Source organism: Brassica napus, chromosome C5, assembly GCF_020379485.1.
Source record: "Brassica napus cultivar Da-Ae chromosome C5, Da-Ae, whole genome shotgun sequence".
NCBI lineage: Eukaryota > Viridiplantae > Streptophyta > Magnoliopsida > Brassicales > Brassicaceae > Brassica > Brassica napus.
Window position 1 is genome coordinate 19,171,621 of NC_063448.1, and position 16,718 is coordinate 19,188,338.

Sequence of the window (16,718 nt, forward strand, 5' to 3'; positions counted from 1 at the left end):
AAATTATTCAAAATTTTGGTATTTGAAGAACTGAAACCTAATCTGATCCGAACCGAAGTATTTTGGGTATCCAAAATAGATTTATATACTTATATATATTAATTATTTTTAGATTTAATATATATAAAAACATCGAGAATATATATGATACTTTCAAGTTCGCTTAAATACTTGAAAATATATACAAATAATCAAACGTAAATATCTAAAATAGTTAAAATATACTCAAAACTCCAAAATACTTAAATAATTATTAATTCTCTATCCAAATATTTAAACCAAACCAATTTATATGTTAAGTTAGGTACGCTGACATATGTTATTCAAATTTATATGTAATATATTCTATTGTTTATAGTTTTTTAAAAAAATAAAGCATATAATAAATTTTAAAATTTTAAAAATAATTTAAATTGGTTATCCAAATCCGAACCGAATCCTCAAAGATCTGAACCGAACACGAAATCCCAAACAGACCTGAAAACGAACCCGAACGCCCACCCCAAATCACTATGATATATCATATATGTGTCATCATAGGTTACAAAAATATGTGTTATCATATAATTAATCGGTTTTTATACGTACCATCAAATAAGTAATCTTATAATTAATCATATTTTATACGTACAATCATATAAATAATCACATATATTATATTTTTAAATTTCAATGTGAAATATAAAAACCATAATTTAAGTTGGTGTTTGAAATTGGGCTTTGTATTGTATTTTTTTTTATATGTTAAAAACATTTTTATAATGGTTATTGGAAAATATATTAGTAAAAATCAAATTTTGAATATATGTATATTTTTGAATGAATTTTTGATATAAATCAATTTTAAATTATTATTTTGATTTGAATATGTATATCAAGTAACATAAACTCATTACTTTTTAATATAATGTAATGGACTTCCAATTTTTTTAATAGCATAAGCTCATTATTTTTTTTTTAACTTACTGCTATCCATGTTTCCAAACAGCACTATTTTTTTTTAACTGATATCTATGTTGCCAAATAAAAGCTTAAAATACTTCTACTTTAATAAGATAGATATTTTTTTTCTTAACTTACTGCTATCCATGTTTCCAAACAGCATTATTTTTTTTAACTGTTATCTATATTATGAAACAAAAGCTTAAAGTAAAGAAATTTCCAAGGTACATAAAAGGACGTAGCCATATTATATATAGCTCATGAGAAATCAAATCGAACAATCAACAAATCACTTGCTTTTACAAGTTCAAGACCACAATCTTTTTTCAACTAGATAAGTTTCCAAGCTATATAAAAGGGGCAGCCAAGAGGCCAACAAAAAGATAAGTGTGGCCACATAAAATGAGACCGATCTATATACACTTCCTATCTATATACACTTCCTGAGGCAGAGAAAAGAAGAAAAAAAGTTCCTAACTTTAACTTTGTAAGCTTATAAGAAACTTACTGTGAAAGAGATGTTTAATTTGACTATAAATAATTTGTTTTTTCTTTTGCGATTAGATATTTTTCACAATTGTTAGCCAATCAAAATTTACTAAACTCAGTTAATGTTTTCAAAATTTGTATCTTATTATTATTACATGCATTGAAAATGTATTTCTTAAAAACAATATTTTTTTCTAAAGCATGGATCATTTTGAAATAGAATAAATATAAGATAAATGATATATTCGTTTAAAAATCTCCATTGGAGCTGTTCTAAAAAAGAGAGGCTGCTCTTTTGTATATTTCTGATTTTTTTATCTTTACACTTGTACTTTCCATCACTCTTAAATATTGGGAGAATTTCATGTTTACTACTTTCATGGTACCATTATTCATTTTTACCATCACAAAAGGGACATTTTCAAAAAATACATTCTTCATTAATTGACAAAAGACTCTTATACCCTTGTTATCTATATATATAATAAATAATTATTTAAAGAAAAATAATAATAATTTTTTTATGTTTTTTGAATTATAATTTTTCAAATTCGGACTATTTTATAAATTTTCTTAATATTTTTCGAATTTTTTTTCGATTTTTTTAAAATTTTTTGAATTGTTTTTTCAATTTTGTTTTTTGAAAATCAAAAATTATGTTTGAAACTATTTTAAAATTGTTTTTTATATTTTAAAATTATTTATTTATATATTTATTAGAATCCTAAATTTCACATTCCAAAAACTCTACACTTCCCTCAACTCTAAACCCTAAGTATAGATTAGTTAATCCTATGTGTATAAATGTCTTTAGCCATTCATTAAAAGTGAGAGACAAAATAGTTAGTGTAAACATGAAAAATAGTACTATGAATTGTGGTAATTTCCCATAAATATTCCCTTGCTCAGTACAAACAGATCGAGTGCTTGTACACTATCTCAAAATCCATATCGGCAATCTCCTGGACATTATTTGAGAAGTGATTTTTCACATGTCTTCTCTACAATCACTTTCACAAAACAAATATGACATGGCTAATAAAATTGATGACAAGACTTATAGCTAAATATGATATGGACAATTACAATAAAACCTCTATAAATTAATACTCGATAATAATCTCTATAAATTAATAATTTTTGTCGGTCCCAACTCGGGGCAGTTCAAAATTTGACACAAATCGATAAAATAATAAGATAATAATTTTTTCGAAAATTCTATGAAAATATATTGTCCCAATAAAATTATAAATTAATAATTTATATGTATACATATTTTAGATAAATAAGAACCTATTCTAATATTATTTGTTTTATATTCACAACAGAAATATTTTTATATTTTCTTAACACTTCATATATTTTTGATGAGATTTAGTAATATTATATCTAAAACCACATTTAAGTTCTATGCAATACATATTATATACAACAAATAATATAATAAAATTAATATAAATGTAAAATTTCAAAAATAACAATTAATGTATATACACTAAAATCAAATATTTTTCTCATCTTAGAATAAATATATCTGAAAATAAGAAATTTAAATAAGGAAACTTTTGTAAACTAATATCTCTATAAATTAATAAAAGTTTAAAGTCCCAACATTATTAATTTATGGAGGTTCTATTGTACATTTTATGTGATTTATATATTTGGTAAACATTTTAGAATATGATAATAATTCATACATTGCATAATGTTAATTTATATTATTGGTGGAAAAATTAGAATATGGTAATAGCTCATAAAACATCATTAAAATAAATATATTAAATATAACATTATAAACTTCGAAATATTTTTTTAATAATTATACAATTTTATTACTAAAATTTCAAAACAAATTCTACAATTTTTTAAAAAAATTATAAAATTTTAATCATAAAATAATTAGTTCTTATATATATACAAATTTTATAAATATTGTTTAGTTTTAATTTTGATAATTATACAATTTAATATCTATTTTTTATTAATTTTATACAAGTTGATTTAATATATTTAACCAAAATAAATAGATAGAAAAATCTATCTAAGATTATAATCTTAAATATAAATTCTTAAATATAATTTAAAATATACAAAATTATTTTTATATCAATTTTTTGTTTAATTAAATAAAATTTATATTAAAATACTGATAAGAAAATAATTGAATCTATAATATTATAAATTTTTATTTTCAAAAATAATTTAAAACAGATGCTAGAGATTCAAAGATTAGTACTGACAAGAAATTTGGTTTATGTTTATACCATATTTACCATAAATAATTTTTGTATCCAACTATCGCCTTGATAATTTCAATTAATAATCTGCATAATACAACTTATAATAGGATAAGACTTGCGTCTTGCACAGGGTAAATTTATATGAAAAATATTTAAGAAATATTGTATCAAAAAAAATTTATATTATTGATCGAATTAATATATTTGGCTCTTAAATAATTTTTTAAAACTTTTTTTTTGTTAATTACATAATTTGTTTAATAATGAACTGATCTCATTTTTAAAAATATTTTAGGTCAAAAATTATTTATCGCATAAAAACCTAACGTTTAGGCCGAAAAATCTCATGTCTACTATTTGATTACTATGAAACTATATCAGCTCGGTTTTATATCATGATTTAGCAATTTAAAAGTTAATTAGTGTTATGAGAAGTTTACGTTCAAGTGTCAATCCTATATATCTTTGATATTTTTCTCTTTTTTGTGTCGTTTTGGTTATTGCTCGATATAAATATTTATTTTTGAGTTTATTCTCATTTCTTTCTTTTATTTTGGCTTTAGATTTAGAAAATGTTTAAGATTCAAAATTATTAAAGAGATACATACTTAGGTGAAGATCTGCGCCTTGTGCAGAATAAATACTTATTTTATATTTTTCTGCATATTATGAAATAATAAAATAATAATTATATATTAAATAACTAAGAAATCAGTTACTATTATGTAATAAATTGGCTTGCACATATAAATCAAATGACCGCTCTTGTTTATTCGTAATCATTTTAGAATAAATAAATCAAAACAATCAATCTTATCTATCGTATATGATATATAATTAAATTTAAACGATATGAAGTAAATATATATATTAAAACCTATTAAAATAAAATTGTTAGGAAGGACAGGGGATGAGAATCATGAATCCCTGTCTTAAGATAACCTACCACACTCTCCGAGTCCACCTCTACTTCCAACCTCCGAATACCATTGTCCCATGCTATGCAAAGACCATAGTATACACCCCACAGCTCTGCCAATAGAGCTGAACAGAAACCGATGTTTGCTGCAAAACCCCCTCTCCAGTTCCCATGTTCATCTCGTAGAGCTCCTCCTGCCACAGCTAGTCCAGGATTCCCTCTAGAAGCTCCCACGATCCAACTCGCTCCTGTAATAACAACTTCTCGAATACCCATTATCAAGCTTCTCCAAGTTGGCGACCACCTTCCATGCGGTACCATCCAAGAAACGTCATCCAACTCTCCCACCCGAAACTTCTTGCGCAGGATATTCACCCATAAGCCATCCTCTGTGTTCAACATCCTCCATCCGAGTTTAGCAAATAAAGCAACATTCATCTCCTTAGCTGAACGTATACCAAGCCCACCTTCTCTCTTAGGTTTACAAATCTTCTCCCAAGAAACCAAGTGTTGTTTACGCTTCCCATCGATGCTACCCCAAATGAAAGATCTTGCGATCTTGTCCAGCTGGTTTAACGTCAATACAGGCAAGGCTATCGAGCTCATAGTATGTACCGGAACTAATGAAAGAACAGATTTAGTTAAAGTTATTCTCCCTGCTAAGCTCAAAAATCTCCTCTTCCATCCAGCCAATTTAGATGAGACTTTCTCAACCACTTCACCAAAAGTTTCTTTGTTAATTCTCTTTTGTACAACAGGCATACCCAGGTGCCATATATATCATAATCACATTAGGTAATTCCGTAGGTTTATAGCCACCTTGCTTTAGTTAATATCATGTGATATCATATAGTTGGTATTAAATGTTTCTAGTGAGAAATAAGAATTGGACCAACATGTTTTTCAATTTCAATGTGAGGCTAACACGTATGACTAATTAACTACTTAATTGATTGACACATAAGCGAGAGATCTTTTTTAATTATTACAAAATTGAGAATACATCTTTTCAAATGTTCCTCAATTAATATATAGAGGATTTCTCAATTTCCTTGTAAATTTTGGATTTAAAAAAACCCTTGTTACATTGATCAAATTCAAATAAGCAACATGTATAAAATTTAATTTAATGGAGAATACTGAAAGGTCCGCAAAGATAACACACAACAAACAAAGCATATAATCATCTTGTGGGAAATTTAGTAAACCATGGGTCAAAACCAAAAAATCCACGGGACTTTTGCTATACATTGTAAGACCACCAGACATAAGATGGCCATACCATACACCTGTCACGACCCTGACTAAAAAAGCCCTCACCATCCTTAATTAAGTGCATCCCTGCTGTACCTCTTCCATGTTTTTTTTTCTCTTTTTGCCATGGAAGTTGCTTTTAACTTAGAAATCTACTTTGTAGCCACCTATTATTCATTCATGACTAGCCAAATAGTAACGCTCTTAGCAAAATAAGACGAAATTTAGCAAACAAGAAAAAAAAGTTAGGCCATTTTATGAATATGGCAAAGAAACCAAAGACGGCCGCACCAATAGCAACACCTTTCACGACCCTGGCTATAAAAGCCATCTCCATCCTTAAGTGCATCCCATTTCTCTTCTTTCCAATCGAACTTATCAACTCCCCAACTTTCAATTCGTTTCCTTCTGCACAAAACCGAGAAATCAGCAAACCAGGTATGCTCAAGTCCAGCTTCGGTCCAACCGGTTTCCACTCTCCATATACCTTCTCAGCTCCTTCTACGTCGTCCAGCTTCAGCAAAGAACCAATAACAGTTTTATACCCATCGTTCTCCAACTTCTCATTCTTCTTACACTCGTTCCAAAGACGGTACACTTCTCTTTTACTCCCTGAGACACCACCATACATCTCTATAGCTTTCTTTGTTGATCCGGCTTTAGCGTAAGCCTTTGCAACTGCAACCATGGTCTCTTTTTTTAGTTTGATCCCTTCTTCTCCACTCCACATTTTCATAAACGTTTCCATAGCTTCTACGTTTGACTCAGCCGCATATATCCTCAAGACTTTGTTCACCATGAGACTATCGGGAGCCACGTTGTTCTCTTCCATCTCACGAAGAAGCTCCTCGACCATGTTTTCTTGAGTGTGGAAAGAGAGCGTCGAGTTGAATGGTGAAGGTTTCATGAGAAAACCTAGCTCTCTCATCTTCTCAAACGTTTCCTTGGCCTTACCTAAATGCTTGTCAGATTTTGTGTAAGAGCTTAAGAGAGTTGAGTAGACTAACACAACTTCAACCATATGAAGCCGAGCTGCATAATCTTCTGGATAAAAACTACAAGCCCTTTTTTCATCCATCCACTCTGAAACCTAACATTTGAAAGAAACCTTAGAACATGAGTTTGTCAATGAGTTTCTCACCAAAAAAAAAAATAATAATATATATTTATATACACATATAAAATAAAGTGTGAAATTTTCTCATAAGAGATTATGCTATTTATTAAAAGTCATGTCAAATTGTCTATGCTTAATATTATTTAAATATTAAAAATTTATACAAAAGGATTGAAATATTATCCACTCGGTGATAACCAATCTAGTCAATTTCACAAGTTCAAAGAAAATTATATGTAGAAGGGTAAATCTGTAAATCAAACAAACCTGAAGTGCTTTAGAAAACTGATTAGAATCATGAAGATTCTCGATGAGGCATTGAGTTCAGACATTCTCATTCTACTCCCCCATTGGTCCAAAAGTGGATTGATCGGTTTATTCATTCTTCTGTACTTTATTATTCTACTGTTCATAAGCTTGTCAGCTTCATCTACCATTCCTCTCTTTCTGTAACCAGAGGCCAGCGTAGTTGGGATCCGGATATCAAACTCAAGAGGCAAAGATTCCCACACTTTGTATATCTCTTCAGCACCAAAAATGTCATCTAGCTTTAAGAGCAAACGGATCACTTTTAGATAGTCATTGTTATCACACTGTTCTGTGCTCCTCATGTAAAGATTCCATATACGTAGAACCTCTTCTATCTTTCCAGCTTCACCATATATGTTCATAAGCTCGTGAGCTTGTTTCAACGACTCGGGGTCAACCAGTTTCTCGGTTAAAGTCAGCATGTGTATCGCCTTTTGGGTTGAGCCGTCTTTGAGGCAAGCCTTTGCTATGTCAAGAGTCGTGAGCCACTCAAGAGCGCGCCAGTTCCCAAAATTGGCTTTCCATGCTGTTAATAACTTCTCCATGGCCGTCACGTCAGTCACAGCCGCATATAGTTTCAACACGTGATTCACAGTGACGGTGTCGGGAGCCATGACTTTACCTTGCATCTCACGCAAAAGCTCATCGACTTTATCTCGATTTTTTAGGGCACTGTAAAGAGAGATCATTGCATTGTAAGGGGAAGGACTTGTGAGAAGACCTAACTCTCTCATTGTCTTGAACGTGGCTTCGGCTTTAGACATCGTCTTGTCAGATCTTGTGTAGGAGGACAAGAGACTAGTGTATACAGACTCGTCTCTTGCGCTGTTCGGGATACTTTCGAAGAACGTCTCTGCTTCTTCTAACCCAACAACATTATCTATCAGACAAAACCGAGCTGCAAAGTCTTCTGGAGTTAGGCTGCAGATCTTCTCTTTACTCATCCACTCTGACACCTAAATAACATCACCATAACAAATCAATTAATGTAATATATAAGGTCAAGAGGATTGTTGGAGAAAAGATCACACAATGGAAAACTAAAATTGGACTAAGTAATATATAAGGGGACTTGGCTAAATCCACTTATTACGAATTGATTTAAGTTGGAAGCTTAGGAAACCTAACAAGGATAAAGAATGGAACCTGGAGGGCTTGGAGAGATTGGTCGGAATCACGAAGCTTTTTGATGATGACTCTCACGTGAGAAGGGTCGATTTGATTACCCTGTTACCGCCACTGTTGTAGCACCGGAATGATTTTTGCATTCTGATCAAGAGCCTCTGTTAGACGATGCTGCAATGTTTGATTCGCCCAAGACGATAGGGTTCGGAAAGTGCGAATCCTGTAATGCTTTGCGTGTTGCGCAAGAATTCTCATCATGGTTAAGCTAGAAGGCGATATTTCTTGGAGATATCACTTGCTAGGGTTTATGTTGTGGGGTCATATGTTCAGCCTCTTCTTTTTATAGGAGGATATTAATTTTATCAATTAATTGTACTATATGATGGAATTTTGTACAAGTCACTTTGCTTGCAGGCTACTGCACTGATTAGCAATAAGACAAACTATCATAAAGCTGCACTGGATTAGCAATAAGGCAAACATTCACTACATAATTAAAGACAACACCAACGTCCATCACAAGCATAAATTCCTACAAATACGGCATGAACTATATCTAGATCTATTAGTTTTCACCAAATATATATTTTTTTTTAATTAATCAAAATTATTAAGACTGATAATCATCCAACGTGTAACAGTGGAAGATATAACACAACGAAAATAAATATAACTTATTTTTACAGGTTTCAATAATACAAAAAAAAAACATTTCAATCAATAATAAATTAATTAAATTAACGGATTATTGTATATATATTTCCTAAATAATGGTTATATCATTTATTTAAGCAACATAATAATTCAAAAACAGCCATTACATAATATATATATATATATATATATATATATATATATATAGCATTATACATTGTACAATAAATATAATAACAAAAATAACTATGAAAAATGTTCAAAATATATGTTATCTAAAGAAAAATGTTTAACACTAATTATTAACAACAAATTTAAACCAATTATAATATAAAGCAAATTATTAACAAGATAAATTACACAAAACAATTATAATAAAATTAATTAAGCTATATAAAAAGAGTGATATGATCAAGATATATTTATAGTTCTTAATTATTTTATATCTATCATTTTCTCTATCAAAATTTTGTAGAAATATCATAATTTCATAAAATTGCAAAACAATGAACTTTAAAATTTGGATTAAAAGGTAACAAATTATGAAACTATAACAATTTAAATCAAATTGGATTATATATCGGTTATCCATCGGTTCAATCGGTTAGTGTCGGGTTTTAGTGATTTTCTAAATATGGATATTTTTAAAAATCTAATCAAATTATCGGATCACTGGATTAACCGGTTTGACCGCGAGTTCTAGTTCAATTTTTTTTTTTAAAAAAGACTGATTTTAAAATGCATAAATATTTTAAATACACAAAACTCTTACAAATTAATAAAATGTTTGTTAAATTATTAGTAAAAATTTTCATCATAAAATATTATGTATCTTCAAAGCGCGGATCAAAATCTAGTTTGGATTAATCTTTTAACAAGTACCGGACTAGAACGTAGACCAACTTTCAACGCCTAGATTTTTTTTCAAATTATTTTTATCTTCCCATCAATCAAAATTTAAAAAAAAAACATATGTTGAACATGTGGAGTCTACATTCCCTGGTGTTCTAGCATGTCATCCTAAGTGTCCAGACTCGAGATATTCCACAAGATACATTGTCACAACCAAAACTTACAAGGTATGATATATAGCTCGTGAGAAATCAAATCGAACAATCAACAAATCACTTTCTTTTACAGTTCAAGACACAATCCTTTTTCAACTAAATAAGTTTCCAAGGTACATAAATGGGGCAGTCAATAGATCAACTTCCGGTGCGCTACTTGGGTTTACCGCTCACTACTAAAAGTATGACTAGTGCTGATTACCCACCTCTCATCGAGACAATAAGAAAGAATAAGATCCTAGAAAAACCGGTACCTATCTTATGCCGGCAGACTTGAGCTCCTTGGATCAGTTCTATGGAGCATCTCCAGTTTCTGGTTATCAGCCTTTTGTCTACCGAAGGCGTGTATACGAGAAATTGACAAGATCTGTTCGGCTTTCTTAAGGTCAGGAAGCGAGCTCAATCTTCGGAAAGCAAAGTTGTGTTGGGAAGAGGTTTGTCGCCCTAGAGAAGAAGGCGGGCTTGGTCTCCGTTCACTAAAAGAGATGAACAATGTTACCATCCTAAAGCTTTTCTGGAGGTTAATCTCAAATAAAACATCACTCTGGGTCAGATGGATCCACTCCACAGTCCTACAGAATGAGTCTATTTGGTCTGTCAAAGAAAACGATCAAAAAGATTCTTGGATGTGGCGAAATTTTTTGAAAGTTCGAGGGCTGTCTCGGGAATTCTGTAAAGTTGAAGTTCATAACGGGAAAGGGACATCTTTCTGGTATGACCAGTGGTCTCCTTTAGGCTTCTTGATGGATACGGGGATAAGGCAACACGATACGGTTCATACCGATGGACAAAACGAAGAAGAAGAGTTCATCGGTCTAGGGGTCTTATTCAAGTTGAGAATCAGCTCCAGTCATTATCTCGCTCTGAAGAGGAGGACGTTGTTCTTTGGAAAGGGAAACAAGACATTTACAAAGATCACTTTATTACTTGAGAAACTTGGAATCACATTAGAACTAAAAGAGATACAGTCTCCACGCCAAAACACAGGTTCTGTACTTGGCTAGCTATTCGTAATCGGCTCACCACGGGAGATAGGATGGTAGCCTGGAATGCTGGGATTGATGGGAACTGTGTTTTGTGTATCAGCTAGGCCTGGGCATAATATCTGTAACCCGAAATCCGAACCCGAATCGAAAAACCCGATTCGTACCCGATCCGAAATGTAAAAAATATCCGAATGGGTTTCGTAAGGTGGTACAAAACATAACCGAACCCAAAGTGTTATTAACCGAACCCGAATGGGTAACCCGAAAAACCAAAAAAAAACGAAAAGATATCCGAAGAAACCGATCCGAATGTCCAAAATAATATACAATATAATTATATGAAACATGAATATATACTTCAAATATTCAATTTCATATTTATTTTGATATGTTATCTAACAATAAGTATTTAAAAATTAAATAACTACCTTAAATACTTAAAACTATATAAATAAATATATATTTCTTATGTTTTACTTATAAATTTTAGATTTTATTTCGGTTATATCTGAACCGATCCGATATAACCCAAATCCGAATGATATATGATTACTTTATGGGTTCTATGATGTGATACAAAACCGATTCGAACCATATATGATTATTTTATGGGTTCTATGATGTGATACAAAACCGATCTGAACCCGATGTGTTATATCTGAACCTGACCCGTACTTGCAAATTTACTAGAATGGAACCTAGGAGGTGTTATAAAAGGGAACCAAAATCCGAAAAACCCGATCCGAATGCCAACGAACGCCCAGGCCTATATGCAGCAGCTGGAAACGAGGAACCATCTATTTTTCGGCTGTGCTTATTCCTCGTCATTGTGGTACAAACTGGTGAATGTACTTATGGGTAATGGTTACTCAGATGAGCGGATGGATATCGTGTTCTTCATACAGCAACCAAACCTCGATCGCACCAGGAGTTTCCTTGTTTGTTATGTTTTCCAAGCCACAATCTACATGATTTGGCGTGAAAGAAACTGTCGGTGACATGGTGAGAGGCCCCGATCTCATGAAACTCTCTTCGCCATGATTGATAGACTGGTCAAGAACAGAATTATGTCCATTGATATATGATGTTTTAGACATCTTGTATATATGTTTTTCAATTGGTTTTCAAGTCTTTATCGAGTCTTCCTAGTGATTTCCGAGTCATTACAGGTTTAGAGTTGCACTGGATGGGAGATGGACCAGCTGGAACAAAATGGGCAGAAAAGAGTACCTTTTGGTGACTTTCACGCAGAACAGTCTTGATGGCTGTTCCCGATCGCGCGGAACACCCCGAGTGCATGTTCCAGCGGATAAGATTTTTAAGGAAACTACAACTTATTTCGGGATTTGCCTAATCTCCCTTTTTTCTCTCTCAGCCGCATGCGGCTTTGATATATCTTCTTTTTCTCTTTCTTTTTACATTCTACTCTACTTTTTACACAAGAAATCAGATTGGAGCTTTGGGAGATTTGTGATTTGATACTTTGTAAAAGGAGAAGGCCATCTTTCTCGATTTAGAGAAGAACCCCCTGAACTCTATTTCTATTTTATCTACACATGTTTTCTTCATATGTTATCTCTGTGATTTCTCTGTTCATGTCTGAGTAGTCGCTTGTTAGGTTTAGGGTGTTAGGTATCAGTGGATCAATGAGCTAGACACAAATAGGATTGTTATTCTTTGATATCTCTATCTATTGCTATACTTACTGCTTGTGTTAAACTGGCCATTTAGCATTTGATATTAGGTTTAATCTAATCATCAAAAGTGTTTTAGATTGCTAGAAAAAGCATAGATAGGTGATTTGTCTTTAGCCAACGAAAGCTGATGTTAAGGCGAATTGTGAACCAATTGAATCTGAGCTTAATGTTTGTCATTAGTCTCTAATCTAAACGACAGTTTAGGTATTAGGATTGCTTGATAAATTGGTAGACACCACGACAGTGGGTTTATCTAATCTTGTTGTTCAAGTTCTAGATTGGCTCGTATTGTTTTCCTGAATAGTTATGTAGCTCATGATCTTAAGTATCCTGATGAATCACCCTGAACCTAGCTCTTTTAATCATCTGAAAACCCTTAAACTAGTCTGTTATTTTCTGTTATGATACCCTTATCTCAAAACCCCCCATTATTGTTTTATCTTAATATTGATCTCATAAAGATAAAGTGTAAACTGGTCCCCTGGAATTGAATCACAAATATTACATCTACACTGTTAGCTGGCAGTAGTTAAGATACAATTTTAGTGTATCAAGTTTTGGCGCCGTTTCCGGGGACCAGTTTTTTACCTTTATTTTTCGGTTATATATTTAATCTAAGACCACTAACTTGCTCTATCCTTTTTGTTGCAGCTAATGTTCCAGGTGCATGACCAGTAAACATACTCGGAGAAACACACAAGAAGAATTAGTTACGCTTACCAACCAGGAGCTAGCAAGGTTAGAAAGACAGAACAGACAACAACCAAGGCCAACCGACACCACTATGGGTGATCACGGCCATCAGGATGATCTCGCTACCGCAATGCAACTGATTCAACAACAAATGCAACAAATACAGCAGACCATCCAAGCGCAGAAGCAACAGGAACAGCCGGCGCAGACTGTTCTGATTGGGGAGAGAAACCTTCCGCGCAACTTCTCTACTATGCGCTCTGTCATTCTTCCTCCATACTGCACCAGTCAGGACTTCGAGATCAAGCATGCTTTGATCGGCCGAGTGCAGAGAGAGGTGTTCTATGGTCTCTCTACAGAAATTCCAATGGAGCATATTGAGAGTTTCGAAAAAGTTTGCAGTTTCACTCGCGCGAATGGTGTTCCACCAGACTACATCAGGTGCATGTTATTCCCATTCTTTCTTTATGGAAAAGTTGCACGGTGGTTGAAATCTCTCCCTACCAGCTCTCTCATTTCAGGGGAGCAGGTCCGATCAGCGTTCCTCAGCCATTTCTACTCTAAGGCGTGAACAGCTGCATTGAGGAACAAGATCACCTCCTTCAGACAGCTCACTGATGAGCCTTTCTGCGATGCATGGGAGCGCTTCAATGACTATCGCAGAAAATGTCCTCACCATGGATTTGATGATGACTACCTCTTGGGAATTTTCTATGATGGAGTTGACTGGAATTTCAAAGTGCTATGAACTCTTCCAACAATGGAGACTTCATGACTCAGACCACTGATGGAGCGTTTGAGCTGATTGAGAACATGGATGCTACCTCAACCAATAAGAATGAGGAGAGCGATTGCTCGAAGACTACATCAGGTGTTCCACCAGACTACATCAGGTGCATGTTATTCCCATTCTTTCTTTATGGAAAAGTTGCACGGTGGTTGAAATCTCTCCCTACCAGCTCTCTCATTTCATGGGAGCAGGTCCGATCAGCGTTCCTCAGCCATTTCTACTCTAAGGCGAGAACAGCTGCATTGAGGAACAAGATCACCTCCTTCAGACAGCTCACTGATGAGCCTTTATGCGACGCATGGGAGCGCTTCAATGACTATCGCAGAGAATGTCCTCACCATGGATTTGATGATGACTACCTCTTGGGAATTTTCTATGATGGAGTTGACTGGAATTTCAAAGTGCTATGAACTCTTCCAACAATGGAGACTTCATGACTCAGACCACTGATGGAGCGTTTGAGCTGATTGAGAACATGGATGCTACCTCAACCAATAAGAATGAGGAGAGCGATTGCTCCAAGACAGGGAACAATTTTGACACCCAGAAGATAGATGAGCTGACAGTCAAGGTTGATCAGCTACTAAAAAACAACCAAGGGCGCGTCTTCAGCATGGAGCAAGCTATGGCTGGGCAGATTCAGAACCAGAACCAGCAACAATCGCAGAGTAATCAGCAAGCTGTTCCAGCTACCGAGAATAGTCAACCAGATGAGCTGAAGGGTCTGGGTATGATGATGCAACAACTGTTGCAGGGTATGCAGATTCAGGGCAAGGCATTGAATCAGGTTTCTACAGACATCAACACTAGGATGGAAAGACTGTGATGAATCCTAGGGTTGAGCACTGTAATGCAACAAAGCTGAGATATGAGAAAGCTGAGGGAAAAGAACCAGAGCAACTGTCTGCTGAGACTGCTCCAGGCGCAGAAGAGAGAACAGAACATCCTACTAGCTCTGAAGTGACTGCTCCCGACGAACTTGCTGAGACTCCACCAGTTCGAGTCTATGTTCATAAGGTTTCCTATCCGATTCCACCTAGACATTTGATAAATCCCATTAGTGCAGAGCAGCTGGATGGGTTTAGGAAGATGGTGAGGAGGCTTCCTCAAAAGATCTCATTTGAACATGCATGGGAGATTCGGTCATTGCACATGTTCTTCAAACATTACAGAGAAACTCGTGAGGAAATTAAGGCTCTCTTTATTGAATAATTGACACCATCACTGAAGGTATTACCTAAGGTTGATGACCCTGGAAAGTTTTCTTTTCCATGTTCCATTGCTGGAGTAGAATTTAAGGAAGCTCTTTGTAACTCTTGGTCTAGTGTGAACCTTGTCTCAAAAGCGATTGTAGACGAGCTGGGCGTTGTTGATGTTGAGCGTTCTCTGGTGAATCTGGCTTTTGCAAACTCTTTCATGACAGTCCTTTATGGCACAATTTGCAACCTTCCTGTCCAAATTGGGGACTGTATACTCCATACCGAATTTCAGGTTGTTGAAATGAGCAAGGATCATGAGATGTCTTTGATCTTTGGAAGGTCATTTATGGCTACAGTTGGAGCAATCATCGACTTGCCTAATAAGAGAGTCTCCTTCTCCAACATCAACAGGGAGGTTTTCTACAAGGCTGTCCCAATCAGATCACAAGTCCGATACGCCTCTTGCATCTCAGTGGTTAATAGAAAACAGCTGAAAATATTTCCTAAGAAGATTGGTGATAAGAGTGAGATCAAAGAAGTCTGGGATGGAGATCCTCACACTGATACCAAGAAACTCAGTGGGAATGCAAGGGTGAAAGAAAAAGTCCATAAGAAAAAGGTCAAGGGCGACCCTACAATGACTTCGATACCTCACTTGTGTGATGAGAAGTGTATTTAGTATGAGGTAAAGTGCAAGGGAACCTCTAAACCTTTCTCTAAAGTCAGAGTAATTTTCACACATGAGCTGAAAGAGAAAGAGTTGTTGAGCAGAGTTTTGAAGCTGAACATGTCTGATTATGGAGCTTGTTTTGGAACAAACCCTCATACTCACCCCGACTGATCCATATCACCAAGTCAAGCTAGTGACTTAAACCAAGCGTTTGGTGGGAGGCAACCTACTGGTAAGTGTAAATATAACTTGGTTTTGTTTTTGTTTGCTTGTTTTTCATTTTAGTTTATTGAGTATCAGGTCAAAAAGCAGAAAAATCCGAGATACTTAAAAATTTTGGGTTGCTGAAGGAGCGACTGCTCCAGGCGGAGATCTTGCGATGGAACATCCAGAATTTTCGTGGAGCGCCCGCTCCACTCAGGTAAGTATCTCACACAAAAAAAATGTTTATTCTTGTTTTCACCTTCTCTCTGATTTATTTTCACACCATGGATGTTGTGAAGTAAGTCTGGGGGAGGGTTTCGTCGTTTACTAATTTGTTTCTTTCTTTTATTTTTCTTTTGGGTC

The 16,718-nt window shown here is 34.1% G+C and overlaps 1 protein-coding gene, 2 non-coding genes and 1 pseudogene across 3 annotated transcripts; 1 reads left to right on the forward strand and 3 right to left on the reverse strand.

Annotated features, from left to right (window-relative positions):
• Positions 1–5,993: 5,993 nt before the first annotated feature.
• Positions 5,994–10,238, reverse strand: LOC106417315 (annotated as a pseudogene).
• A 3,831-nt stretch (positions 10,239–14,069) lies between these two features.
• Positions 14,070–14,176, reverse strand: LOC125588114. The gene has a single exon (XR_007324508.1). It is a non-coding gene; the product is annotated as a small nucleolar RNA R71 (small nucleolar RNA).
• Positions 14,177–14,521: 345 nt separating this feature from the next.
• LOC125588111 lies at positions 14,522–14,628 on the reverse strand. The gene has a single exon (XR_007324505.1). It is a non-coding gene; the product is annotated as a small nucleolar RNA R71 (small nucleolar RNA).
• A 479-nt stretch (positions 14,629–15,107) lies between these two features.
• Positions 15,108–16,160, forward strand: LOC106417314. The gene is made up of 2 exons (XM_013858138.1): positions 15,108–15,374; positions 15,513–16,160. The coding sequence occupies exons 1-2, from the start codon at positions 15,108–15,110 to the stop codon at positions 16,158–16,160; spliced, it is 915 nt and encodes a 304-aa protein (XP_013713592.1).
• Positions 16,161–16,718: the final 558 nt, after the last annotated feature.